Here is a 26,969-nt window from a genome sequence, read left to right on the forward strand (position 1 = left end):
TTCTTTAGTTGCAGCGAGCGGGGGCTACTCTTAGTTGTGGTGTGTGGGCTTATTGCGGTAGCTTCTCTTGTTGTGGAGCATGGACTCTAGGCACGCGGGCTCAGTAATTATGGCTCACAGGCTCTAGAGCACAGGCTCAGTAGTTGTGGCTTACGGGCTTAGTTGCTCCGTGGCATGTGGGCTCTTCCCAGATCCGGACTTGAACCGGTGTCCCCTGCCTTGGCAGGCAGATTCTTAACCACTGCACCACCAGGGAAGCCCAGTGGCAGTTCTTTTATCCTCTGTCCGAATACAATTCACACATATATTTAAGTTGTTATTAATCCTGAAATGTAGATCATGTCCACAATACCAGTTCCCCTCATTAACTGCTCATAACTATTACATATGTATACATGGAGTATTCTTACCAGCGTCACAGGAACACTAGTAATCCTGTGCTCATGGATGTGCTTCAGTGGTATTGCCACATCTGACATCATAGTACTCTTTTGGACTGTAGAAGTCTAAGTAGATGGATGATGTATTGAGTTAAATACTCTCATTTTAATAGTTTATTTCAGTGTCCCTGAAAGCTATAGTTGTGCCTGTGTTGTTAGGAAATGAAAATGAAAGCTTTAGATGCCACTAGTCTCAGTTAATCTGGTTACTATGTGATTGGACCTTGTTTACCTTGGATCTCTGTAATGTAGTACTTCCCTCAGTGACAAAATGAGCTGTTAATAGTCCTATTTTAGGTTTTATTGATCTTCTCAAAACTGAAATTTATATAGAATATCCATTAAACTTAAAATGTTAGTAGAATTTCAGAATTTATTAGGGAAAAATAGTGTAGTTTATAAAGGATTATATAGTGTAAATGCATATCTTATAATGTTGACTAGGTACTTTATTTATTTATTTATTTTATGACTAGGTACTTTAAAATTTAATCGAGGTTTTTTCCTAATATTTTAAAAAATGATTATAGACTTTGCATGCTTTACATTATTAGCATTTTAATTAGAGGATTGTATTAAAGATCATTATGAAATATATTGATATTAGCATATTTACACTTACAATTCATTTAACTAGGCTAATCAACCAGAATTTTTTTCACCAAAAACTTTGTCAGATGCTAACAATGATAGAAAACTAATTGTTATTGAGAATTATTGAAAGAAACCAATTTTCCAAGGTTTCCCACATTCATGCAGATTTCTCTAAGTCTCCCACATTTCTTCTTCAGTAGTTATTATTTATTATTTTAAACAGTGGGAAAGTCTGTGGTTATTCAAAATTATAAAAGTATTATATAATCTTGGTGGAATCTAGAAAAAGAAAAAGAGGAAAATAATTAAATATAAATCTCTCTCTAATCTACTGCTCACGTTAGTAGGTTTTTACTATACATTATAATATTGTAACCTAATTTTCTTCACTTAAAAATAAATTGTGAAAAGTATGAATTATAAATATGTCATCATAATTCATTACAGTAGTTTACTGTATGATGGTACCATAGTTGAACCCATCTCTTTGACTGTTGAGCTGGGTTTCACTTTTTCTTTATTTACATACAACCACTCACTGTTGCAAAAAACACAGTGACCATTCTTACAGCCAAAACGCTGGGTCCTATTATATAATTAATTCCTCAGTATAAGTTCTTAGAAGCAGAATTTCAAAGTCAGGATATCTATAGAAATATTTTCAAATACAAAATTGAAAAACTGAAAGATCTGTAACTTTGAGAGAGTTTATTAATTTATTATTGAGAAACTTTAATCAAAAACCTTGAAAAAGAATATTAGGCTTTTTTCTTGAATGCTATAATTTATTACATATCTATGCTGGCTATGATGTCAAGTTGTAATTGCCTTATTGTTCATTGTCTGTATTACGTGATTAATTATGTATGTGCTTTCAAAGACAGAGTTGTTGCTCACATTTGAATAGTTACAAAAGCCCAATAGGATAAGTTTTTAAATTTATTTTATTATTTATTTATTTATTTTTGGCTGTGTTGGGTCTTTGTTGCTGTGCACGGGCTTTCTCTAGTTGTGGCGCGCGGGCTTCTCATTGCGGTGGCTTCACTTGTTGCAGAGCACGGGCTCTAGGCACACGGCCTCAGTCGTTGTGGCTCGCGGGCTCTAGAGCACAGGCTCAGTAGTTGTGGCTCACGTGCTCTAGAGTGCAGGCTCAGAAGTTGTGGCACATGGGCTTAGTTGTTCTGCGCCATGTGGGATCTTCCCGGACCAGGGCTTGAACCTATGCCCCCAGCATTGGCAGGCAGATTCTTAACCACTGCACCACCAGGGAAGTCCCCAATAGGTTAAGTTATGTAACATTCTCTTTGTCATTTTGGAACGTGTTTGGGGGTTCTTAGTAACTACTCCATATAATACTTCAACTTTATATTTTGACAGACTAATTTTAAACTCAAACTTAAGCATGTACCACAGACCTGGTCTTTACTTTCTCCACCTAAGAAATGTGGATGCTGCTACCAAGCTTACAGAGGGTTGTGTGGATTAAATGAAATAAAATATGAACTCCCCAAAGTAGTTTCTGGTAGATAATAGATGCTCAAATTTTATTTTCTCTTCTTTCTTTGTGTAGCTAGACAGTGAGACATTTGAATTACTATATATCTGTTTCTAAAACGTGGAGAGGCGTATTTGATTTTTCAGATTATTGAATCTCTGCAAATACATAATTTTCAGTGAAAATATCATCTCCAACAAAAGGGTGCATAATTACAACCTAAATGGAAAAAGTTTTATTTTTGAACACTTGGACAGTCTTTCTCTTGGAATATATTTGTTTTTTTAATTAGAATTTTAATATTTATATTTTAGAAACTTTTGGATTTAATAGAAGACTTGAAAAAAAAACTAATAAATGAAAGAAAAGAAAAGTTAACATTGGAATTTAAAATCCGTGAAGAAGTTACACAGGAGTTTACTCAGTATTTGGCTCAACGGGAAGCTGACTTTAAGTAAGTTTTTTCGTTCATGTCCTGGTAAAAATTGAGAATTTTATTTACTTGTTTAAATTTTTTTTTTGGGCTTTTTATTTTATATTAGGTGACTTCTGAATTATGACCTTCATGCAGGCTTAAAAATAGCTGTTACTAATCCCCATGGTGATTGTGAATTATACATGAATGATTATTTAAACTGACTTTTAATTTATAATGTACTTAATCTTAGAAATTTAAAATAAAAGCACGAAGTAGTGCTTTTTCTGTTTCTTAATGGGATTAATTTCTGTTATGAAGGGAAACTCTCCTTCAGGAACGAGAGATATTAGAAGAAAATGCTGAATGTCGTTTGGCTATCTTCAAGGATTTGATTGGTAAATGTGACACTCAAGAAGAACCAAACAATGAAGATCGTGCCGTGAAAGCTGAAACTGAAGTATGTTAACTGAAATATTAAATCCATGAGGTTTAGGTACCAGGATTTAGTATACCACATCAATGATGAGAAATATTAATATACTTTAGAATTAAAACAAAAAACTTAATATGTAGCTTAATTATAATTAAGCATGCTTTGTTAAGAATGTAAGCACAAATAGTTTAAATATAGCTATTGAACTTATAAAAATATATATCTGTTACATTTATATCTCAGTTTGGTGTTGATTGAGTCATTGTGTTGATTGTAGGTAGATACCTTTTTGTCTGATTATGGGATACCCCTCTCAGATTTGTATTAAACTTAAAGAATTTTAAATGGCTGAGAGATCTAAAGGGTCATTTAGTTCTGTTCTGATTAAAACAAAAACATTTATATATAGAAAGATCACTGTTGCTTGGCTGACTGACGATTCCCTACTGTTGAGGAAAGTAGGGAAACAAAGCCTTTGAAGGCTCATTATATAACTGAAAGTACACCTGAAACATTATTTCTCCATAAAAACAATGTCATAAACTATGATAAGTCATTACAGAACAATTACGATTACCTAGTTCAGGTTATATAATGAGCCTTCAAAGGCTTTGTTCGGCTAGCGCAGGAAACAAATTTCCAGTTTCATAATTCAGACCAAATCCCAAACTATGTCAGGGACACATAATGTTTCATGTTCCATAGAACAGAAAATGAGTAATGGAGCACAACTTTTTCATAACTGGAGGTAGTTCTATATAATCTATTTAAAAATTTTAAAGTTGTGAATTTTTTTGCTGTTTATTTTTAAAACTCTCAATCAGATGATACCACACTGAAATAGTGAAAGCCACTGTTAACATTAGGTATGTGGTTTTTGCTATTTTTAGGAAGGACAGAATTATGTAGGAATTGAAGATATTATTGGTTCTCTTCAAGATGATGTCACTGATATTAAGAAACAGGCTGAAATTGCTCACTTATGTATTGCATCTCTTGCTGACCCCCAGGAAGCTATTGCTTGTTTAGAATTAAAGTTTAATCAAGTTAAAGCTGAATTAGCTAAAACCAAAGAAGAATTAACCCAAACCCAGGAGGAGTTAAAAAAGAGAGAAAATGGTAAGTGGATGTATTTTACCCCTATGTAGATGTTATAAATTCATAAAAAGACAGTTGGTAAGTATGAGATTTATGCAGCTTATTTACCAAGTGGCCAGAAAATGATGGCGGTAATGTATTTAATATTTTACCATTTGTATGAGTTTATAGTAACTTACTAGTACAAATATTTTTTTGCTTTTCTTTACTTTTAGACCAATATTATTAGAAAATGGGCTTCTCAGAAAAAACCAAAAACTAAGTATAGCTTTATCAGCAAATTAAGAAATCTCATAGGAAATTGTAAAGCTGTAAATTTTGTTTATATATATATTATATATTTACTTAAATATAAATATATATATAAATATGTATATATATATATGGTTTGTCACATCTGAGTTTCAAGTGTTAGATGAAATACTCGGCCCTTTTCTGTGTGAAACAAGATGGGTGGAAAATAACAGGTAAGTGATGTCTCATTCTGAAGTGTATCAGAAAGGTACCAGCTAGTTCCTTTCTGACATTATACCAGAAATTTTTTACTATTGAGCATACGTGTTTCATTTTTACCCTGAGTTTTTTTTTTTTTTTTTTTTTTTTTTTGCGTTACGCGGGCCTCTCAATGCTGTGGCCTCTCCTGCCGCGGAGCACAGGCTCCGGACGCGCAGGCCCAGCGGCCATGGCTCACGGGCCCAGCCGCTCCGCGGCATGTGGGATCTTCCCGGACCGGGGCACGAACCCGCGTCCCCTGCATTGGCAGGCGGACTCTCAACCACTGCGCCACCAGGGAAGCCCCTACCCTGAGTTTTGAAAGTGGCTTTTTCAGAAACATTACTCTCTGGTGGTAGAATTTGTAGCTAAGTGCTTGTGTGCTTCTAGTGCTGTGAAAATTCTTTTTCCTGAGTATAACAATAAAGCATCTACTATAGCAGCTTATGTTTCATGATTATTCAGTGATATATTTTTTTAGGTGCTTAGATATTCATTTTTAATATTCTTATTTTTTCAGAATCAGAAATTAATTTAAATTCATTGGTTCAAGAGCTTGAGAAATCTATTAAGGTAATACTTTTAAGTTTTATTTTGTCTTGATAAGGAAATTAATAATTAAGTAAAATAAGCAGCATGAATTATGACTAGGTACGTCTATTTTAAAAATAAAGTAATAAATGAATGTGATAAAAAAAATTGATGAGCATAAATGCCTTCACCCTCATACCTCTTTCCAAAGATGGCCTCTGGAAAGTTTCTTTAGTCTTTCCAGAAAAGATTTATGTGTGCGTGTGTGTGTGTGTGTGTGTGTGTGTGTGTGTGTGTGTGTGTGTGTGTGTGTGTGTGTATATATATATATATATATATATAAAACAAACACACTTTTAAAAAAATTTGTACAAATGGGATTGTAGTTCTGTGTCTTGCTTTCTTCCCTTAGAAGGCATCTTAGAGATAATTCTATGGCAGCACATACAGATCTATGTCATTCTTTTACTAGGTTTATTGTGTTGGTTAGATATATTTAAATGGTGTTTATTTTGTCTGAAGTTACTGAGTGTTTTAAAATTTAGGATATGGCCTGAGCAGTGTGCAGCATTGGAATCCTGAAAATCTCTAGCACTTTGTACCTTCATATCAGATAATTACTCTAAATGATTGTAGATGAATTTGACATTGATAGATATAAATATGAAATTGCAGGTATACATAGAGGTGAAGTGAATTTAAAATTCTAAACTTAATATTTTTCCTGACCTTCTCTTAACTTACATTTGTCCTTCTAAAGAGCTGAATATTTTAAGATATGATCAGATATAAATAATTCAAGATCTTGGTATCTAATACCCAGTACTTAAAAAGGTAACCAAAATAATGTACTTAGTACAAGACATTACAGCTGTTGTTTACACAATTCGTGATCTTTTCCTTTTCCTTTATTTTTTCTAGTTACAAAAATAGCTGCTAGTTGTAAAAATTCAGCTATATTAAAGTATGTAAAGTAGAAAGTACAGTAGTACCCCATAATGTCTCTCCTACATCAAAAACAAAACAAAACCAACTTGGCTGGTAGCTCTTTGAGACTTTTATATATATCCATTTTTATAGAACATTTACTATGAACTCTTAAGTTCTTTACATATATTGTTTAAATCTCAGAACAATCTTATGATGTAGATACTGTTATTTTTTATTTTTATGGAGGTGTCAAATAACTTGCCTAGGGTTAAGAGAACTTAACCTCATGGTGTTGATTAACTGTTGATCTAGGGTCACTGTTCCAAAGGTTGTTTTGAAAGCAGACTCTTTTAATGATTAAAAGTTTGTTTTGCATGGTTCTTTAGCATCCTTCCTACCAAGCATACCCTAGGCAGAAAACATTCCTTTGAATAACTGAGATTTGTGGAGGATGGATTTTCTTGGTGAATATTGTATAATTTGAAGGAGGAAAAAAATGACTAGGTGATTATGATAGGTCTGAGAGTGGAAGAGGAGACAACTTGAAATTGTCATGGTCTGTTTAAAAACTCAAAGTTTGTCAGAGGTCTGATCCCTCTACCCCAGGATTTTGTCATTTATCAGCGACACCAAGAGACTAATTGTGAAAAAGCAGGGAGGTTGTTCTTCATGATATCCTTTGTTTAGGGATATCTAAAAAGACTTTGGTTTTTTTTAATAATGCATTACTTTTTGACTTAAAGTCATTTTATCTATATCTCTTAAGAACATTTGCTGATTTTACGATGTAAAATGATGTTTTGTTTTCTCATATAGTTTTTTTTTCCCCAAAAAATGGATTGCTACCAGTATGTAGGGATTTAATTAATCTCTGCTTTTAAAAAAATCTCTACCTTTACCATACTTTTAATTACTTTATAAACATACACTTAACTGCTGAGGTTTCACCCTTCCTCTTTCTGGGTACCTTTTCTTCTTCTGTCCTTTTAGGGAGGCATAGTCTTTGCCTTAAAAAATAAAAATCTAAATGGCTTTTATCATCTAGATAAACTAGGAGCTCATTTTTTTTGGTTTTTTTGTTTGTTTGTTTGTTTCCACGTGCAGAAGGATTCACATTTATTGGTTCAAATACAGTACCTAACATTTGCTAAACATGCATTTCACACTACTTAGTCACATTTCCACAGGTAGTCAATGCACAGAAGAGGGTCCATCCTTTGCCAGATGGTAGGGTGGGAGGTAGCAGAGGGACTGGGTAGCAGAGCTTGCCAGCTATCATTTGGTCATGAAGGGTTGATGGAGCCAGGTTGGCAGGCAGCCCTTTGTCCAGCCCACTAGGGACAAGGGCCCAGAGACATCCTGTTTGCTCGACTCATATATAGGACTGTGGGTAGAGGTGGGCCTCGGGTAGGCAGCCCAGGGGTAGGCTCACGGATGCATGTTGCCTCCAGAGCTCTGAAGGTGGTGTCATGGGAGGTAGGGCTAGGAGTTCACTTTTAAAGCAGTGTGTAGACTGTGTATCTTTGATATACATAAGCTAGAAGCTAAGGCTAGAACCTTTTCTGCGACTTGTGAACAAACTAAGACATTGTTACTTTGAGAAGCTTTGGTTGTAAAACAATTGATGAGTTTCTCCAGTTACTCAAGATTACTCAAGATTTTAAGTAAAAGCACCTATAAGAAACAATTTTGTCATAGTGTTTTCATATTTTTCTTTTCAAAGCACATTATGTTTATGACTTAGGGTAAGTGTTTTTAGGGTTCTGTGGTTATCTGTAAATAAGTCTCTAACCCACCTGATTCCCTTAGAAAATCTAAAGGTGAATTTGTTTTTAGTATCGGGGTGAAACTACACACTTAAGTTTTTTTTTGTCCTTAGTGAATGTACAAGTTAGTTAATATTGCTCACTTCCTAGAGTCATTGGTTATTTTAGGGTGAGATTTAAGAAATAACTTAGAAAATGTTTCAATAAACTTGAAAATAAAATTTTTATGATACAGTATTGAATCATAATTTATATAGTTCTTAAATGTATTATAGCTTTCTATATGTGAACTAATTTTAATTTATTTTACTTTAGGACAATGCTGGTACATCTACTTTAATAATAAACAATAAATTGGTTTGTAATGAAATGATTGAAATGTCTAAGGACAGCAAAACTAAAACCTATTCAGGAAGAAAAAGATTAAATGAAATTGAACTTCAACAAGATGAACCACCAGCAAAGAAAGGTACTCTTCAGCTGCTAGCAGGAGGCTTTTAAGAAAGCTAACTCCTAAACCAGGAAACAGAAGAGTTGTAAAGAGAAGGAAATTTACTTATCTAAGGAAAAAAAAAACTGAGAAAATATAAATGTCCCTAAGTTTTACACTAACATGTTATAAACTGTCTAGAGGATGGGTATATTTAAAGCTGCCTTTATTTTAATAAGTATGTTTTTAGATATTGTGCTTTTATCACTTTAACATGACAATAATTCTTTTACTTCTGTGCCTATAGTAGTTAAAAGTCATCACTTTCATCTTCATGATTATAGTACATTTTCTGCCAGAATTTCTCCACATTGTTTTTTCATTTGAAGGAAAAGCCATTTGACAGTAAGACTTTGAGCTAAACATTACTAAAGACAAATGTGGTCAAGTTTTGTTTTCTATGAAGTTACTAAAAAAAAAAGTGGTCACATGCTTCTCTATACTATACATCCCTGGTTATATGGAAGAACATGGCAGCTTTCACCTTGTCTCTAAGCTATTCATTCTATCTTTTGGAAAACTTTTACAGTCTGATACAGGGAGGGAGGCCTTTCTAAGAGAAGATGCATTAGCTTTAGAAATCTAACTAGCAGAAAGAGAAAAACAAATCTCGTATATTAATGCATATATGCGGAATCTGAAAAAATTGCTATAGACGATCTTATTTACAAAGCAGAAATAGAAACACAGACGCAGAGAACAAACATATGGATACCAAGGGGGAAGGGGTGTGTGGGATGAATTGGGAGATTGGGATTGACATATATACACTACTGATACTATATATATAAAACACATAACTAATGAGAACCTACTGTATAGCACAGGGAACTCTACTCGATGCTTTGTGGTGACCTAAATGAGAAGGAAATCCAAAAAAGAGGGGATATATGTCTACATCTAGCTGACTCACTTTGCTGTACAGTAGAAACTAACACAACATTGTAAAGCAACTACACCCCAATAAAATTTTTTTAAAAGATGGATTTAGAATGTTATTAATATTTATGAGTAATAATATATTATGAATTATGAACCAAAAAAAACCAAAGAAACCTAGTTAGCTGCTTCACCTTGAGAAAAATGGATAAATTAAGTCTTTCTTTGGTCATTAGTAAAATAAGTTAAATATACCTGCCTCCTGAGGTTGTTAAGAATAAAAACAATTGGGTAATACAACAATATAATAAACACCTCATAGAACCTCAGTAAAATTAATGTTTTCAAAAGTAGATAACTTAAAGGATAATATAGCACTAGATATATTAATCCAATAAAGTGTGAGCTAATAGATTGAAACTAATATGCATGGTCACCTTCTGTTATCATTGAAGGAGTGGTGCCTTAGCTACAGGGAGTATAACCTTGTTAGGATTTCCATAGCACTGTTCCTCTAGTTTTTCACCTTGATCGGTGCCACAGAGTAGTTGAGAATATAGGGTAGTTGAGAATGCAGGAACAGTAGATCACTAGGAAGTGGAAGTGAAAGTTGGCAGAAGCGAGTGATCTACGTGGTATGACTAATCCTAAGGGTAACCCATTCATGAAGAAGGTGATTGTATAATAACTCTAGTTGTTAGTGACAAATAATTTGGATATGGGTAGATTTAAGTAAGTTTAGGTAACATAAAGTATTTTTTTTCCTCCTTAAATTCGTAACCACTGTGGCTATTTCTCAATTTGTTGTTAGAGACTAAAGGGACTACATAAAGGATCATAAAACTGTAGCTATAGCCACCCTTCTTCCCCTCTACCTGCTACTAAAAAATCTCCAGAACAAAATATGTGACTCCTTATAAATACTAGGATAGCATTAGGGGGTTGATGGTTTTACTGAATGTATGTTTTCTGTTCCTAAAGGGAATGCAAAGCCATTTCCCTATGAAAGTGAATTTACTTGTTTGAGGTCAATGTATCTGTACTTTGGGAAGCTGATAACCATGTAAACGGTTCAAGAAATAAGCCTTCAGAATAGTGATAAAGGAGACAAACCAGAGATATGCTACAATCTGCTTACCTGTAACTTTTCAACCAGAACTAATTTTTGTAGCAAAATATAGGTAAGCAGTATATGTATAGGTTGAATGTGATAGAAATATTGAATTAAAGTAATTATCTATTTATGTTTACTTTTTATGTTAACCTATATTAGGTTTATATACAGTAAAACCTATTTCATCTTTATTGCTAGACTAATGCTTTAATTTCTCACTGACAAGGCTGTTCTGAATATGTTCTATGAATCTTTTGATATAAAACATAAAAATTTCTGAAAGAATAATATGAATATCTGAACAAGAAAATCAGGTGCAAAACAAAATTTCTGAAGTACCTTATGTAATTATCCTAGTTATTTTTATTTTAAATAAATTTATTTATTTATTTTTGGCTGCATTGGGTCTTTGTCGCTGTGCGCATGCTTTCTCTAGTTGTGGTGCGTGGGCTTCTCATTGCGGTGGCTTCTCTTGTTGCGGAGCACAGGGTCTAGGCGCGTAGGCTTCAGTAGTTGTGGCACACGGGCTTAATTGCTCCACGGCATGTGGGATCTTCCTGGACCAGGGCTTGAACCCGTGTCTCCTGCATTGGCAGGCGGATTCTTAACCACTGCACCACCAGGGAAGCCCTATCCTAGTTACTGAAATACAGTAAAATTAAGAGAACAACATTACTTGATCACAAAAGCTTTATTGCACTTACTATAATTCACTTCAGGGTTTAGGGACTATATCCATATAGTATGCATGACTCAAATCTCTTCTCAGGATATTCAGGATTTATTTGTGAGCTCTGAATTTCTGATTGTTGTCATTTTTAACTTGCTTAGATCCCATCTTTCTCTCCTGATAAAGGGTTCAGACATCTTTATAACTTGTCTTCTTAAAGGGCAAAAGGATTAGTCATTTCCACTGATGAAGTCATAGGTGAGAAAATTACATCTTATAAGTTCAGAATTACTTAAAGGGAAAGTAGAACAGAGGTATGAATCAGTGGAAAAGCCAGTTATTCCACTTTGGGATGACTTGCCACAGCTTTGTAAGATGTTAGGAGGCAATCTGATAAAAATAATGCACTGGTTGAACATTATTTTTGAAAATTCCTAAGAGTAAATGGGCAAGTTTGTTGTAAACATAAATAGGGGTAAATCTCTAAGTCTCCAGAGTAGATGGAATCCTTAGAATAAACTGAAGGAACTAAATTAGGAAAATGTAAGTACAAACATAGGAAAATCATCAAAAATAAACTCAACAGCTTTTCAGAAAGCAGGCTATAGAGCAGTGGTAATGCCATGTTTTTCCTGTCCTTTTTGAGGCAGAAGAGACAATGTAAGTTATAGGTAGTAAAACCTTGTCCAGTGAGCTTTTAAAGTTAGTCTGTTAAAGAGATCTTGGAATCCTGTTATGGGATTACATAATTACTGCTGCCCAAGAGCATTTAAACAATCTGGTGAAGGAAAAGAATATGGATTGTATTTGAAAAATGGAAACTTACAAATAAAACTTGCTTTTACATGTATACTACTGAATGTAAAACTGGATAAATTCTTGGATGGAGTAGGGAGGTGAGATTTCCAGATTATATAGTGATTTTTGGGGTGAGGGGATACTCTCACTGGGGACATCAGTATCTTGAGAGGACTGGGATTTTTTTCTCAGCCTTATTGAGGTACAATTGACCAATAATTTTGTAATATATTTAAAATGTTTAACATGATTTGATATACATTGTGAAAAGTTTCCCACCTTATCACCATTAATTAATACATCTGTCACCTCACTTATTCACCTATTTTCCCCCTCTTTTTTCTTTTTTGGTGAGAACAGTTAAGTTATACTCTAGGCAAATTTCAGTTATACAATACAATGTTATCAATTATAGTCACTGTATTATACTTAGATCCTATGACCTTATTCATCTTAAACTGAAAAATTATACCCTTTTACAAGCCTCTCCCTATTTCCATCACCCCTCATCCCCTGACAACCACCGTTCTACTCTCTGTTTCTATGAGTTGGATCTTTTTTTCTCCTCGTATTGATACCACACAATATTATTCTTTCTCTGTGTGGCTTATTTCACTTATTTCACATAATGCCCTCCAGGTTGATCCATGTCATTGCAAATGGCAGGATTTCCTTCTTATTTAGGCTGAATAATAATATTCCATTGTATACATATTTATTCCACATTTTAAAAAATCCATACATCCATCCACGGACACTTAGGTTGTTTCCATGTCCTGGCTATTGTAAAAAATGTTGCAATGAACATAGAGCATGAACTTGCATGAACTTTGAGACAGTAATTTCATTTCCTTTGGATATATACTCAGAAGTGGGATTGTTAGCTCATAAGATAGTTCTATATTTAATTTTTTGAGGAACCTTTATACTGTTTTTCTAGTGGTTGTACTACTTTATATTCCCATCAACTGTGTGCAGGTTCCCTTCTCCCCTCATCCTTGCCAGCATTTGTTATCTCTTTTTGATAATAGACATCCTAACAAGTGTTAAGTGATATCTCACTGTAGTTTTAATTTGCATTTCCCTAATGATTAGTGATGTTGAACACCTTTTCCTGTACCTGTTGACTATTTGTATGTCTTCTTTGGAAAAGTGTCTGTTTAGTTCCTCTGCCCATTTTTAAATTGGATTGTTTGGTTTTTTGGCTGTTGAGTTGTATGAGTTCCCTATATATTTTGGATATTAACCCCTTGTCAGATAGACGATTTGCAAATATTTTCTCCCATTCCACGGGTTGCCTTTTCATTTTGTTGACTGACTCATTTGCTGTGTAGAAGCTTTTTAGTTTGATATAGTTTCACTTATTTATTTTTTGCTTTTGATGCTCAAGCTTTTGGTGTAATATCTAAAACCTGTTGCATAGTTCAGTGTCAAGGAGCTTTTCCCCTATGTTTTCTTCTAGGAGTTTTATGGTTTCAGGTGCTATGTTTTAAGTCCTTCATCCATTTTGAGTTAATTTTTATAAGTGGAGTAAGATAGGAGTTCAATTTCATTCTTTTGCATGTGGATATCCAGTTTTCCCAACACAATATTGAACAGACTGTCCTTTTCCATTGAGTATTCTTGGCTTTCTTGTTAAATAAGTTGGACATATGTGTGTGGGTTTAATTTTGGGCTTTTGAAACTATTTCATTGGTCTATGAATCTGGTTTTATGCCAGTACCATACTGTTTTGATTACTGTAGCTTTATAGTATAGTTGAAATTAGAAAGTGTAATGCCTCCAACCTTGTTCTTTCTCAAGATTGCTTTTGCTATTCGGGTCTTTTGTGGTTCCATGTGAATTTTTAGATTGCTGTTCTATTTCTGTGAAAAATGCCATTGGAAATTTGATAGGTATTGAATTGAACTTGTAGATTCTTTGGGTAATATGGACATTTTAACAATATTAATTCTTCTAATCCATGAACATGGAATATCTTTCCTTATTTTGTATGTCTTTTTTCATTCTCTTTCACCAGTGTTTTATAGTTTTCAGTGTAGAGGTTTTCACCACCTTGGTTAGTTATTCCTAAATATTTTATTCTTTTTTATGCTATTGTAAATAGGTTTTCTTTTCTTATTTTCTCTTTCTGATAGTTTGTTGTTAGTGTACAGTTTTTTGTTTTGTGTAGTGTTTCTTGTATATTGATTTTGTATCTTCCAACTTTAGTGAATTTCTGTATTCTAAAGGTTTTCTGGTGGAGTCTTTAGGATTTTCTATAATATAAAATTCTGTCATCTGTAAACAGACAGTTTTACTTCTTCCTTGCCAATCTGGATACAGTTTGTTTCTTTTTCTTGCCTGATTCTCTGGCTCAGATTTCCAGTACTAATGTTAAATAGAAATGGTGAGAGTGGACATACTTGTTTTGTTCTTGATCTTAGAGGAAAAGCTTTCAGGTTTTCATGGTTGAGGATGACATTAGCTGTGGGTTTGTCATATATGGCTTTTATTATGTTGAGGTATGTTCCCTCTCCAGTCTGTTGAGAGTGTTTATCATGAAGGATGTTGAATTTTGTTAAATACTCTTTCTGCAGCTAGTGAAGTGATCATATGATTTTTATTCTTCATTTTATTAATAGAGTATATCACATTTACTGATTTGCATATATTGAACTATCCTTGCATCTCTGGGATAAATCCCCCTTGATCATGGTGTGTGATCCTTTTTAATATGCTGTTGAATTCGATTTGCTGATATTTTGTTGAGGATGTTTCCATCTATGTTCATCAGTGATATTGACCTGTAATTTTCTTTTTTCTAGTGTCCTTGTCTAGCTTTTTTATCTGGGTAATGCTGGGAGAGAGCTGTGATTTTAATTTATCAAATGGGGTCATAAGATTAAAAATCTTGTACAGTCACTTAAGTTTTTCCCCCCACATTATATAATAGTATCTGAAAGACCTTTCATAAATGCTTGTGCTTTTTCTTTATTTTTCTCACAATGTCAACTGTGATTAGCATATAGGAAGATAGAAACCTATTTGTATGTAGGATAGTAGATTTAATTTTAAATATCTTTTTATGATCTTGAAGATGCCTTCTTAATTGAACAGATTCATTACATAGGGTACTATGATCTCTCATCTAGGCTGCACGAGAGCCTGCCACAGACAGGAGGAAAAACTTAAGGGCTTGTATGTCATTACTATGTGATATTTGACATTTATCTCTTATGGAACAGTTACATGTAGGGCTGCCATATAGGGGCTTAGTAATGAAGCAAACTGATATGTTAGGATCCTAAATGTCATTACTCGGGTGACTATCAAGGTCTTCCAGAAATTTAGAAAAATAGATTCCTGGAGTAGTGTGCATGCACCCTCAAAGTGTTTGCGTGTACAATACATTCCAGATTTATCAAGTCAGTATGTTTGGTATTTGTTCTCAGGAATCTATATTATAAGCTCTTTTGCCAATTCTCTAAAACTAGAGAACCACGGTTATAAAAAAGGCGCTGTAAAGAGAACAGCTTAAAATTTAAAACATAAAATTGCACTAAAGTAACCAAGTTAATATAACTGAGGCATGTTAGATTATAAATTTGCACATATCTAGAACCAGAATAGTTTACTGATGACAAAAGTTATGTTTTTCTGATATAATGATACGTCTTAGAGATAGAAAAGGAGGACATAAGCTATGTAGCTAAATTTCAAAAATAATTCATTTACGGGGACCTCCATGGTGGTCCAGTGGGTAAGACTGCAGTCCCAATGCAGGGGGCCTGGGTTCAGTCCCTGGTCAGTGAACTAGATCCTGCATGCATGCTGCAACTAAGAGTCCGCATGCTGCAACTAAGAAGCCCCACATGCCGCAACTAAGAAGCCTGCATGCTGCAAATAAGACCTGGCACAGCCAAAACAAATAAATAAATATTTTTTAAAATTCATTTAGGATTATTGTTCATGTATATAAAGATGCATTAGACACAGAGAGTCTGCCGTCAGGAAGTTTGGAATCTAGTAAATGAGAGTGACAAGTAAACATTATTTCAGTATAATCTAATGTGCTCAGATGCATAGTATAATATGGTGGCACACACTAAAAAGAAAACTATAAAACACACTTTTTAAAGATTCATTGGACAGTTACCAACTGAAAGTAACAGGTTTCTTAGTGAGGAGAATTTCAGTCCATCTCTCCCTTATAACTGTCTTCTGCTCTTATGGATTTCATATTATATCTGGGGCCTTTAAGCATGAGGAATTCGATTCTCAACGTGCTTAGTGAGACTACCAAATAAAAATATAGGTAAAATTGACAGATAAGTGGCCAGTGGGGGAGTGAATGAAGGTCAAAGGACATGTAGAGTTGATTATATCAGTACAGTATTGTGTAGAAAATTCATAAAAATTGTATTAGAGTTGTGTATATAAAGTTCACACATATAAACATCAAACCATGAAGTGAAATAGAACAGGAAAAAAATTTAAAAACCAAAGCATCAGATTCTTATATGTTTTGAAGTAATTTTCCTAGGATATGAGACACTCATCAGATCAGTTATTATATCAATGGAAATTGTATGAAGACATAAAAAGATAAATTTGTGTATCTGGAGAATTGAGAATTATGTTTCAAGAGTTAATCATGTAATCTGTGAGAAAAATTTGAACATAGTTTATACTGGACAGTTGTGTGAGATGAGTTAATTTGTCAAATATTAAGAATTAAGTTTTAGCTAATGGTGCATCTTCTCTGGACATAGTTGAATCTATACCAACTATGTTCTTGTACTTCTATAACATTCACAGAATGCTTTAACATCCATTATATATTAACTTATTTGGCCCTCTTACCACTATCCTGTAGTAAGTAGTGCAGAAATATCCTTATTTTAGAAATGTAGATATTAAGCCTGAAAAAGACAAACTTTTATTTATTTTTAATTAGCTGAACTCTTCTGTACAGATTTTCAGTTTCTAATAATATCTAACTATATCCCAAACACAGTGTGTTCTAAGCTCATTGATTATCTTGATCTTCACAATAACTCTGAGATAGGTGGTATTATTGCTATTATTTTCCATTTTCCATTTGAGGAAGCAGCCATGGGGTCAGGCAGTTTATTGACAGTTATGCAGCTAGTGAAGGGTAGGGCTACATTAGACTTGGCATAAATTTAACCATTTTTCTCCTAATTTTACCTGTGAAAGTATCAGGTACTCAGTTTGCAAATCACTAATTTAGTAGATCTATAGTATAATTGTACTTCAAGACTGTTCTTTAGTCTGCCTTAGGGTATAATTCCCTACCTTCTATCTCATAGTAAAAATAAAGATTTGTAGTAGACAATTTAAATAACATAAAAGCTATAAAAAGAAAGTAGAAGTAACTAGTAGTCCCACTCAGAAGTAGTTACCAGGATTTTCTTGCACATCCTTTGCTAACTTTTTCTGCTGTGACTTAATGGAACTACAATTTTTACATAAATTGGTGTATGCTATGTATGTTTTGCAGCCTGATTTTTCTTTTTTACTCAATAGCTTATTTCTGTTTTTCATGAAAAGTGTGCTTTCATATGTTTCCTATGTTTGAATATTGGCTTATATGGTAACTTTTTGATTTTTATTAAGGTTTGCTAGATTAATCATAATTTTTTTTTATTTTTAAAGGACCTACACATGTTAGTCCAACCATCACTGAAAACCAAAAGAAAAGTGAGGAAATGCAAGAGAGCATTTCAGAAGATGAGGAAAACATTAGAGTTTTACAAGAAAATAATGAAGAGCTGAAAACACGTTTACTCATTGTTGAGAACGAACTTAAAAATGAAAAGGAAGAAAAAGCAGAATTAAATAAACAGATTGTCAGTCTGCAGCAGGAACTCTCTTCTTCTGAAAAAAAGAGTTGTAGTTTTAGTGTAGAGGTCCAACAAATTCAGTCAAATTATGACAATGCGATTTCTGAATTACATGTTCAGAGAGGTATAAATCAAGAACAGGAGGAGAGGATCATGAAATTATCAAAGGAGATAGAAACTGCTAGAAGAAACATCACAAATAATGTTTCACAAATAAAATTAATGCAAGCAAAAATAGATGAATTACGTACACTTGATTCAGTTTCTGAGATCTCAAACTTAGATTTACTCAATCTCAGGGATCTGTCAAATGGTCCTCAAGAGGAAAATTTGCCAAATACACAGTTACATCTTTTGGATAATGATTATTTGATAAGTAAGCAAGTTAAAGAAAATGGTATTCAAGAACTTGGTAGGGAAAGGTCTTTCCACTCTACTGTTGAAGCCATTTGGGAAGAATGTAAAGAGATTGTAAAGAGTTCCTCCAAAAAAAGACATCAGATCCAGGAACTGGAAGAACAAATTGAAAAATTACAGGCAGAAGTAAAAGGCTGTAGAGATGCAAACAATAGACTAAAAACGGAGGAGAGGGAGAATATAGATCTACTAAAAGAAAAAGAAAGTCTTATACAGCAGCTGAAGGAAGAATTGCGAGAAAAAACTGTTGGTCTTGATATTCAAGTACAGCATGTAGTTGAAGGAAAGAGAGCACTTTCAGAACTTACACAAGATGTTACTTGCTATAAGGTGAAAATAAAGGAACTTGAAGCAATGTTAGAAACTCAGAAAGATGAATGTAGCCGTTCAGCCAAGTTAGAACAAGAAATTATGGATAAGGAATCTATCATTTTAAAGCAAGAAAGAAATCTGAAGGAATTTCAAGCAAATCTTCAAGATTCTATCAAAAACGCCAAAGATTTAAGTGAAAGGGAAGTCAAATTGAAAGAAGAAATCACAAAATTAACAAACAATTTGCAAGATGCAAAGCATTCACTTCAATTAAAGGAAGAAGAAAAAGAAACAAACTGGCAAGAAACAGAAAAGTAAGCTAAAAGTTATTAAAATGTTTGAAAATATGGAAAGCATTTATTGATTTTTCTGTGTAGCTTTTAAAGAATCTGGGTGGGCGTATCTTAATCTGGTTAAGTATAACATGTATGATGACTGAAGAGCTTCAATTTTGTTTATATAAACCTTTGGAACCAAAAGTTATATGCAAAGATCTGTTTATAAAATCTCCTGAAATCCTCCTTGAAAGATTTCTTCATGGTTTGGACATTCCAAATTTGTGAAAAGATCTAATTTTGTATATTATTAGTAGCTCACACATATGATTCTAAGTGATTAGTGATATGTCACCATAGATAAGTGATTTTTTTTTTTTTAGGTTGAAAGAGGAGCTCTCTGCAAGTGCTGCTCTTACCCAGAATCTGAAAGCAGATCTTCAGAAGAAGGAAGAAGATTATGCTGAGCTGAAAGAGAAACTGGCGGATGCCAAAAAGCAGATTGAGCAAGTACAGAAAGAGGTAGGTTATTTGAATAAGTGTGTGGCCAATTTAAATGATAAAGATTGTTTTCCTTATATATCGAGTTTAGACACTAAGTTTAGTGTTGACCAGAACATTTGTCAACTCCATAATTTTTCTTAAATGATGAGAAAAGTTATTTCACAAAAGAAAATTTAGTCAGATTAAACAAACTGAAGGATGTCTAATATTAAGAAAAATATGTGCCTTATGTAAGATTAGAACCTTTTTTTTTCTTTTAAGGGCTGCTAAGTTCAAGTCCCCCCAGAAAAGTAAATAGCAAACTTTTGTTTGCAGATAGTATTTAGGAGAGTATGTAGTGCAATTGTAACAAGTTTTTATTATAATTTGATTTAAAAATAGGAAATATAATCACATGATTCCAAATTTAAAATATATGAAAATATGTATAGTGAGGGAAAAAACTGCCTCCCAGCCATCAAGTTTCCCTCCAAGGCGTCAGATGTTACCAACTTTCTTTTTCTCTTCACTTCTCTTCACTTCTCCCTCCTCCCTCTGTTTTTCCTTCTCTTCCTATAAAAAATGGAAACATCCTATAAACACTATGTGAACCTTGGTTTTCTTCTCTCAATATTTCCATCTCAGGATATAAAGAGTCTCCAAATGAGCTTTTTTTCTTTTTTATGACTCTGAACATTTATTTACCATTAATCAGCCCCATATTGTTGGACAATTAAGGTAATTTCCAGTCTTCTGTTAATCATGCAGTGATGCCATTTTGAATATTTGCAAGTCTTCCTTTGGTATAAATTCCTAAAAGTGGAATTTATGGGTCACTGGTTTGTACATTTGTAATTTTGATATTTATTATGCTTTTTAGAGATTATGCTAGTTTACTCACCAGAACTAATGTATGAGAACAAGAGAGTATTTTTCTCTATACTCTTATCCACAAAGTAGTATTTTATCTTTTTTTTGTTGTTTGTTTTTGTTTTTGTTTTTTTGCGATACGAGGGCCTCTCACCGCTGTGGCCTCTCCCATCGCGGAGCACAGGCTCTGGACGCGCAGGCTCAGCGGCCATGGCGCACGGGCCCAGCCGCTCCGCGGCATGTGGGATCTTCCCAGACCGGGGCACGAACCTGCACGTCTCCTGCATCGGCAGGCAGACTCTGAAACACTGCGCCACCAGGGAAGCCCCTATCATTTTTTTTTTTATATTTGCTAATTTGACATGTAAATAGTGTATCTCAACTATAATTCTAACTTGCATATCTCTAATTATGAGTGAACATTTTTTGGTTTAAAATTCATTTGTATTTTTTTTTCCTGTGGTCTGTATATTCATATTCATTGTATTTTAGTTTGGGTTATTGTTTTTCTTTTTATTATTTCTTTGTGGGAGCTTGTTACATACTTAGGAAATTAACTTTTTTTTTTAAATTTAAGGGTGATTTATTTTACTTAAGGGTGGCAGTGGGAATTGTCATAGATTTCTAATACAAACCAAATACAAAAATCAAACAACCATAAGCATAATGAAAATCTAAATATGAAAAGCTAATCTTTTAGGAGATAAATAAGGAGACTGTCTTTTTGTTTGTTTGTTTGTTTTTTGCCAGTGGTAATGGATATGTAAGGATATTGACAACAGCATTGGAATAGCAGAGGAATTGAAAATGCTATACATTGATCAATGGGAAACTAGCTAAATTAATTATATTGCATATACACAATTAAATACCATGAAGAAAGCAAACACATATATAGTGTTTGGTTGAACCATATACCATTCTAAGTGCTCTACATTACATATACTATCTCACATAATTTCCCAACAATACTACTACTATCCCATTTTACATATCAGACAAGAAGTTAAGTAACATGCCCAAGATGACACATATATATATATATTTTTTTTCTATGTCATAATATTGACATTCAGTCCAGTAATCCTCCACTGTAGCAGCTCCTTTACTTTGCAGTGAAAATTGATTTGTATATTTTCTGGAAATTAGCTTTTGAAGGATATTAATTATAGATATCCCCCTATCTCTCCCCCACATTGCCATTTTTCTTCATTTTGATTATGTTCTTTTTTTTGCCTTGGAGCAACTTATTTTTCTTTTATGACTGTTGGATTTTGAATCATAATTAGACTTTTTTAAAAAGCTGAAGTAATTTTAAATATTTTTCATTACCTTGAGTTAGTTACAAAAGAATACTTAAATGTGTAAGGTCTGAAGAATATTGATACAACAAATGCTTGTGGGTCTCATCGATTTTCTATGTTTCCTACCCCCACTGAGGTTACTGTAATGAACGTTTTGTGTTTATCTTTTTTTAATCTTTTAAAAATATACGTTAAATCATATTTGTTTTTTTATCTCTAAGCATTATGTCGTGTTCTGAGCATTTTCACATCATATTCCTGACATTTATGTATGGTTATAATTAATCACTTTCACTGCTGTGTAATACTCCACGTGTGACTATACAATTTAGTTATCTATTCTATAGTTATCTATTCTATTGTATTTAGTTATACAATTTTTGATTAATGGAAGAAAAAGCCAAAAAATACCACCATAGATAAAATGCAAAATATATGTTGTTTCTGATAATTATACACAGAAAGTTTCTAGGCCACACAACAAGTATTTCAAAGTGGACTAGATTAGAAATGTAAGACAGTAAAGACGACCTAAACTGTAATTAGGCATAGGAAAATGTTTAGTCAGATCAGCAAGTTAAAAATCATAATTTGGAAAAGCACTTGTTTGTCATTCAGAAGCCTGAATTGTTTGCTTTCTAGGAATGTAATTTTGGCCAGGGCAGCCTTTGTTTCTCCCCTCATTGGATATAAATTACTTACCTTTGGATCTAGTGTAGATTCTAAACTTGTAAAATAAATTTCGAATGACATTTCGTTTTTAACACCTCAGAATCAAGACTAGAGTTCCTATAGGTGGTAGACAGGCTTGAAAGCTTTATAAATTCTGGGCAAATGACAGGTAAATGGATTAAATTACTCCAAAATATAAACTGCAGTCCTAGCCCTATGCACCTTATTGCCTTTTGTTAGGTTCCTTTCACTTAGCTAAGTAGTCCAGAGGGAACTTTGGATTTACATTCCTATTATCAGTCCACATGTTGTTCATAGTATCCTCAACAAAACAAATAAGGAAATAACCATTAGGCTGTATTTAAGCCTTCATACATTTTCCTCATTTCTATCAAATGTAATGTATGAGCGAGGCCTGTGTAGTTTGATTTTGAATTACTGATTGTGAGATCTGGTCTGCCGCTCTTGACTTTACTACAGGATAGGCTAGAACACCATTCCTTTGTCTTTTCTGATCTATTTAAAAAAAATTTTGGGGGGGGCTGTGTTGGGTCTTCATTGCTGCGCACGGGCTTTCTCTCTAGTTGTGGTGAGCGGGGGCTGCTGTTCGTTGCGGTACGTGGGCTTCTCATTGCAGTGGCTTCTCTTGTTGCAGAGCTCGGGCTCTAGGCACGCGGGCTCAGTAGTTGTGGCTCACGGGCTCTAGAGCGCAGGCTCAGTAGTTGTGGCACACGGGCTTAGTTGTTCTGCGGCATGTGGGATCTTCCCGGACCAGGGATCGAACCCATGTCCCCTGCATTGGCAGGCTTATTCTTAACCACTGCACCACCAGGGAAGTCCTCTTAAAATGTTTTTTGTTTTAGATTGTTGTAATATAGGTTGTTTATTTCTGTTAAGTGATATCCTGGCTGAAGATTCTTGGAGTATAGAAACTTCCTGGTTTAAGATACTATTTCTGAACACCATGATGATCAGTAAGCATTATCAAACATGGTATAATTGACTTGTGTTCATATGGAGCCAGTTACACAGTTCTTTAAAAATGGCTTATTTTTCCAATTAAAAACTTTTCATTGTAATACATTATTAGGAAATTTTTTAAAAATTAATTTATGTATTTTTGGCTGCGTTGGGTCTTCCTTGCTGCACGCAGGCTTTCTCTAGTTGCGGTGAGCAGGGGCTACTCTGTGTTGCGGTGCATGGGCTTCTCATTGCGGTGGCTTCTCTTGTTGCAGAGCATGGGCTCTAGGCACGCAGGCTTCAGGAGCTGTGGCTCACGGGCTCAGGAGTCATGGCTCGCAGGCTCTAGAGCGCAAAGTGGCGCACAGGCTTAGTTGCTCCACGGCATGTGGGATCTTCCTGGACCAGGGCTCGAACCTGTGTCCCCTGCATTGGCAGGCGGCTTCTTAACCACTGAACCACTAGGGAAGCCCAGGAAATATTTTTTAAGAAATGAAGGTAGAAGTGAAAGCCTTCTCCCCAGTCTCATTTTTCTCTTCTTAAATATGACCACTCTTGACAGTCAGTCCTTCTGTGTTCTTTTAGATCTTTTTATATGCATTTTACATAATAAATATATGTAAATAGTGCTTGTATGGTTTTATTTTTATAAATGGGATCAACTATATATACATAATTCCTTTAAAAATATATTATAATTTTAAGATTTTTTTATAGCAGAATTTAGGTATCTCTTTTTAAGTAATGTTTTATTGTATAGATGACTATTTAACATTCCTCTAAGGGTGGGTATTAATAGTGTTTTCTGTTTTTCAAAATAAACAATGTATGATGTCAATGCTAATAATAATAGAAGCTTAGTCTGGATTGGTTGTTCTGAGTTTACATGTATCATCTCATTTAATTTTCACACAAATATTAGGGATAGGCATTTTTTTAACTTCCATTTTATGACTAAGGAAGTAGGCATTGAGAGAGAACTTGTCCAAGTTCACTTGGCCAGTAAATGTTAGAGCCAGGATGGAAACTGAAGCAGTCCTTATGTGCATCTTGGTGCAACACGTAGTTTCTGTACTTTACTGGCAGACAGTTTATATCTGTAAAATTGATGAAGATGGTGTTTATTACTGGAAGTCCCATATTTTTGAACAAAATAAGCCAATAAAAATAAATATTATTAATGTATGATTATAAAAGGAATATATATTTATTGTAGTAAATTTGGAATATACAAAAAGCCTAAAAAGAAGTGTAAAAATCACCTGAAACCGAACCCCTCAGAACTACTATTATTTTATTATTATTTATTTTTATTATTTTATTATTATAAAAAGCTTGGAGATACCATGCTTTTTATGAAGGGGAACTTTGTTCAATTAACTTCCTTCAGTTTTTGAGATCTCTAGGATTGGTATCATGGAAATTGGACTAAAGGTGTACATAGATTACCTGCTATCTCTCCTCCCATCCCCTTCCCTTTCCCCTCCTCTCTCCTCCTCTCCTCTAAGATTTGCATACTAATCATAGTGCTTTTTTATTTCTTTAATAGGTTTATAGAATTAAATTACCAGTAATACCAAAAATCAATTGACCTTCACTTGCATGGGTGCCTTTTGATCTTGTAATTGTTCCATTTTCATTCTCTATGTGCCATTATTAGCTTTTGAAGTATTTCTTATATTACTGGATCACATTACTTAATAGATCTTGAAAATCAGAGCCAGTGTTTTTCCCCTAGAGTATCTCTATTGATTTTTCCATGATAATGATTTTGCTGTTGCATTCAAGGGTCTATGTTGTTTCTTTTTTGAGAGCACTTACAGGGTTTGAGAGTCTTAAAATATTGTAAAAAGAAAATGGCCTCTTCATATGTATCTCCCTTGGAGTATCAGGAAATTTTCTGATAATCTGAAGCCATATCATCAAGAAATTTTCTGATAATTTGAAGCCATATCATGTATGTTAGAATCTGTAATTTTTCTCATGTGATTTAAAAGACATGAATCTTTGAACGAGTGGCCATGAATCTTAAACAAAAAGCAATTCGTATTTCTAGAAATATTTAATTTGATTTATTACTTTGTAGGTATCTGTAATGCGTGATGAGGAGAAATTGTTGAGGATTAAAATTAATGAACTGGAGAAAAAGAAAAACCAGTGTTCTCAGGAAATAGATATGAAACAGCGAACCATTCAGCAACTTAAGGTAACAGTTTTGTTTTTAAAGGTGATTTTAGTAGATTCTGTTGGTATATTTTAGTGTTTAATTAAATGTATCCGTTCTTTTTTGTTTTTTTTTTAAGTAAGAAATGGATAGTTTTATTTGAGCCAATCTGAGGATTATAACCTGGGAGACAGTCTTTCAGAAAGCTCTTAAGACTGTTCTACTCATTAGAGGTCAAAGCAGGGTTTACATACCTTTTGAGACAAAGGGTTGTATATCAAATGGTATATTGTTGACAGTTTACACAACCCAGATCTGCAGTACAAAGGGAGTAGTGGGTAGTCATGGCCCCTTTCACCATAAGAAGGAAGGTTATCTCCTAAAGCGATATCTTGCTGGCACCAGGAGAAAATAGCTCTTTACAATCCAGCAGGCATTCCTGTGTCTTCTAAGGAAGGGTTAATGCAGATGCATAATGCACACTAAAGTGGGGTAGGGGGTGGGGTAGGGGGTGGGCAGAGAGAGAACCTTATATTTGAAAACAAAAAAAATTTTTTTTTCCTTATCCTGCCTTAAAAATGTTTTGTTTTATCACAACTTAGTGAGAACTCTCAGGTGGTAAACCCAGCCCAGTTGTCTGGTCAGGGTGCGGCAGCACTGCTGGGGTTGCAGCAGAGGTGCGTTTGCATTTGCGGTCAGGGAAGGGTCCTGGAGCCCCAGCTCTGCCAGGGTCAGAATTAGCTGGGGAGCCCTGCCCGCAGTGCCCAAGTTCGAGGCCTCCCCACCCACCCTGGATTTCTCGGTATCCTGGGCACCGCCTGGACAGCAGGTGGCTGCAATGCGTGGGCTGCGGCTCCCAAGCACCACACCCTCTCCCCGGTGGAGCCAACTCCACAAACCCCAGCTTCTGGGTCTCAGACCAACCCTTTCTCCATCTGTCACTGCAGTAGGACGTCCCAAGGTTTAGGGAGATTTCCAGTCCTCGGGAGCAGGGTTTCGGGGGGACCGTCTCCTAGTCTGCCTGCATGTTCCCCTACACCCACAGAACAAGAGTCATGGTGTTTTCAGGAGACTTTTTGGAAGCCTTTAGGAAGATAAGCTGTTAAAAAAAATCCTAGGGACTTAAGGGTCCAGTAAGATCCCACATGCTGTGGAGCAGCAGAGCCCGTGCTCCACAACAGGAGAAGCCACCGTAATGAGAAGCCCGCGCACCGCAAGGAAGAGTAGCCCCCGCTCGCCACAACTAGAGAAAGCCTGCGCGCAGCAACGAAGACCCAGTGCAGCCAAAAATAAATAAATTTGTTAGTTAAAAAAAAATCCTACTTTCAGGAAGACAATTATTTCACGATTCCAACACCTTAGGGGACTTTGGGGAACAGCTGTGAGTACTTGGTGATAACAGATGATTTCAGTGTCAACCCAAAGGTATGGTGAGGTTTCGAAACAGATTGAAAACCTGTTACAGTGCGCCCCTATGTAGCCAGACACCACCTATTGATAAGTTCTTTCCATCAC

General features: G+C 34.6%; 1 protein-coding gene across 5 annotated transcripts in view; it reads left to right on the plus strand.

Annotated features, from left to right (window-relative positions):
* KIF20B (kinesin family member 20B) overlaps nt 1-26,969 on the plus strand; it is a 75,109-nt gene that overhangs the window by 22,827 nt on the left and 25,313 nt on the right. For 3 of the 5 annotated variants that reach the window (XM_032607873.1, XM_032607874.1, XM_032607876.1), the window contains 8 exons: nt 2,844-2,983; nt 3,266-3,404; nt 4,271-4,499; nt 5,491-5,543; nt 8,513-8,666; nt 17,810-19,040; nt 19,385-19,523; nt 25,377-25,496. In XM_032607873.1, the coding sequence (XP_032463764.1) occupies nt 2,844-2,983; nt 3,266-3,404; nt 4,271-4,499; nt 5,491-5,543; nt 8,513-8,666; nt 17,810-19,040; nt 19,385-19,523; nt 25,377-25,496 (2,205 nt within the window). The remainder of the gene's footprint in view (nt 1-2,843; nt 2,984-3,265; nt 3,405-4,270; nt 4,500-5,490; nt 5,544-8,512; nt 8,667-17,809; nt 19,041-19,384; nt 19,524-25,376; nt 25,497-26,969) is intronic. The other 2 variants (XM_032607877.1, XM_032607878.1) reach the window with 1 other exon arrangement.

This window comes from Phocoena sinus, chromosome 16, assembly GCF_008692025.1.
Source record: "Phocoena sinus isolate mPhoSin1 chromosome 16, mPhoSin1.pri, whole genome shotgun sequence".
Lineage (NCBI taxonomy): Eukaryota > Metazoa > Chordata > Mammalia > Artiodactyla > Phocoenidae > Phocoena > Phocoena sinus.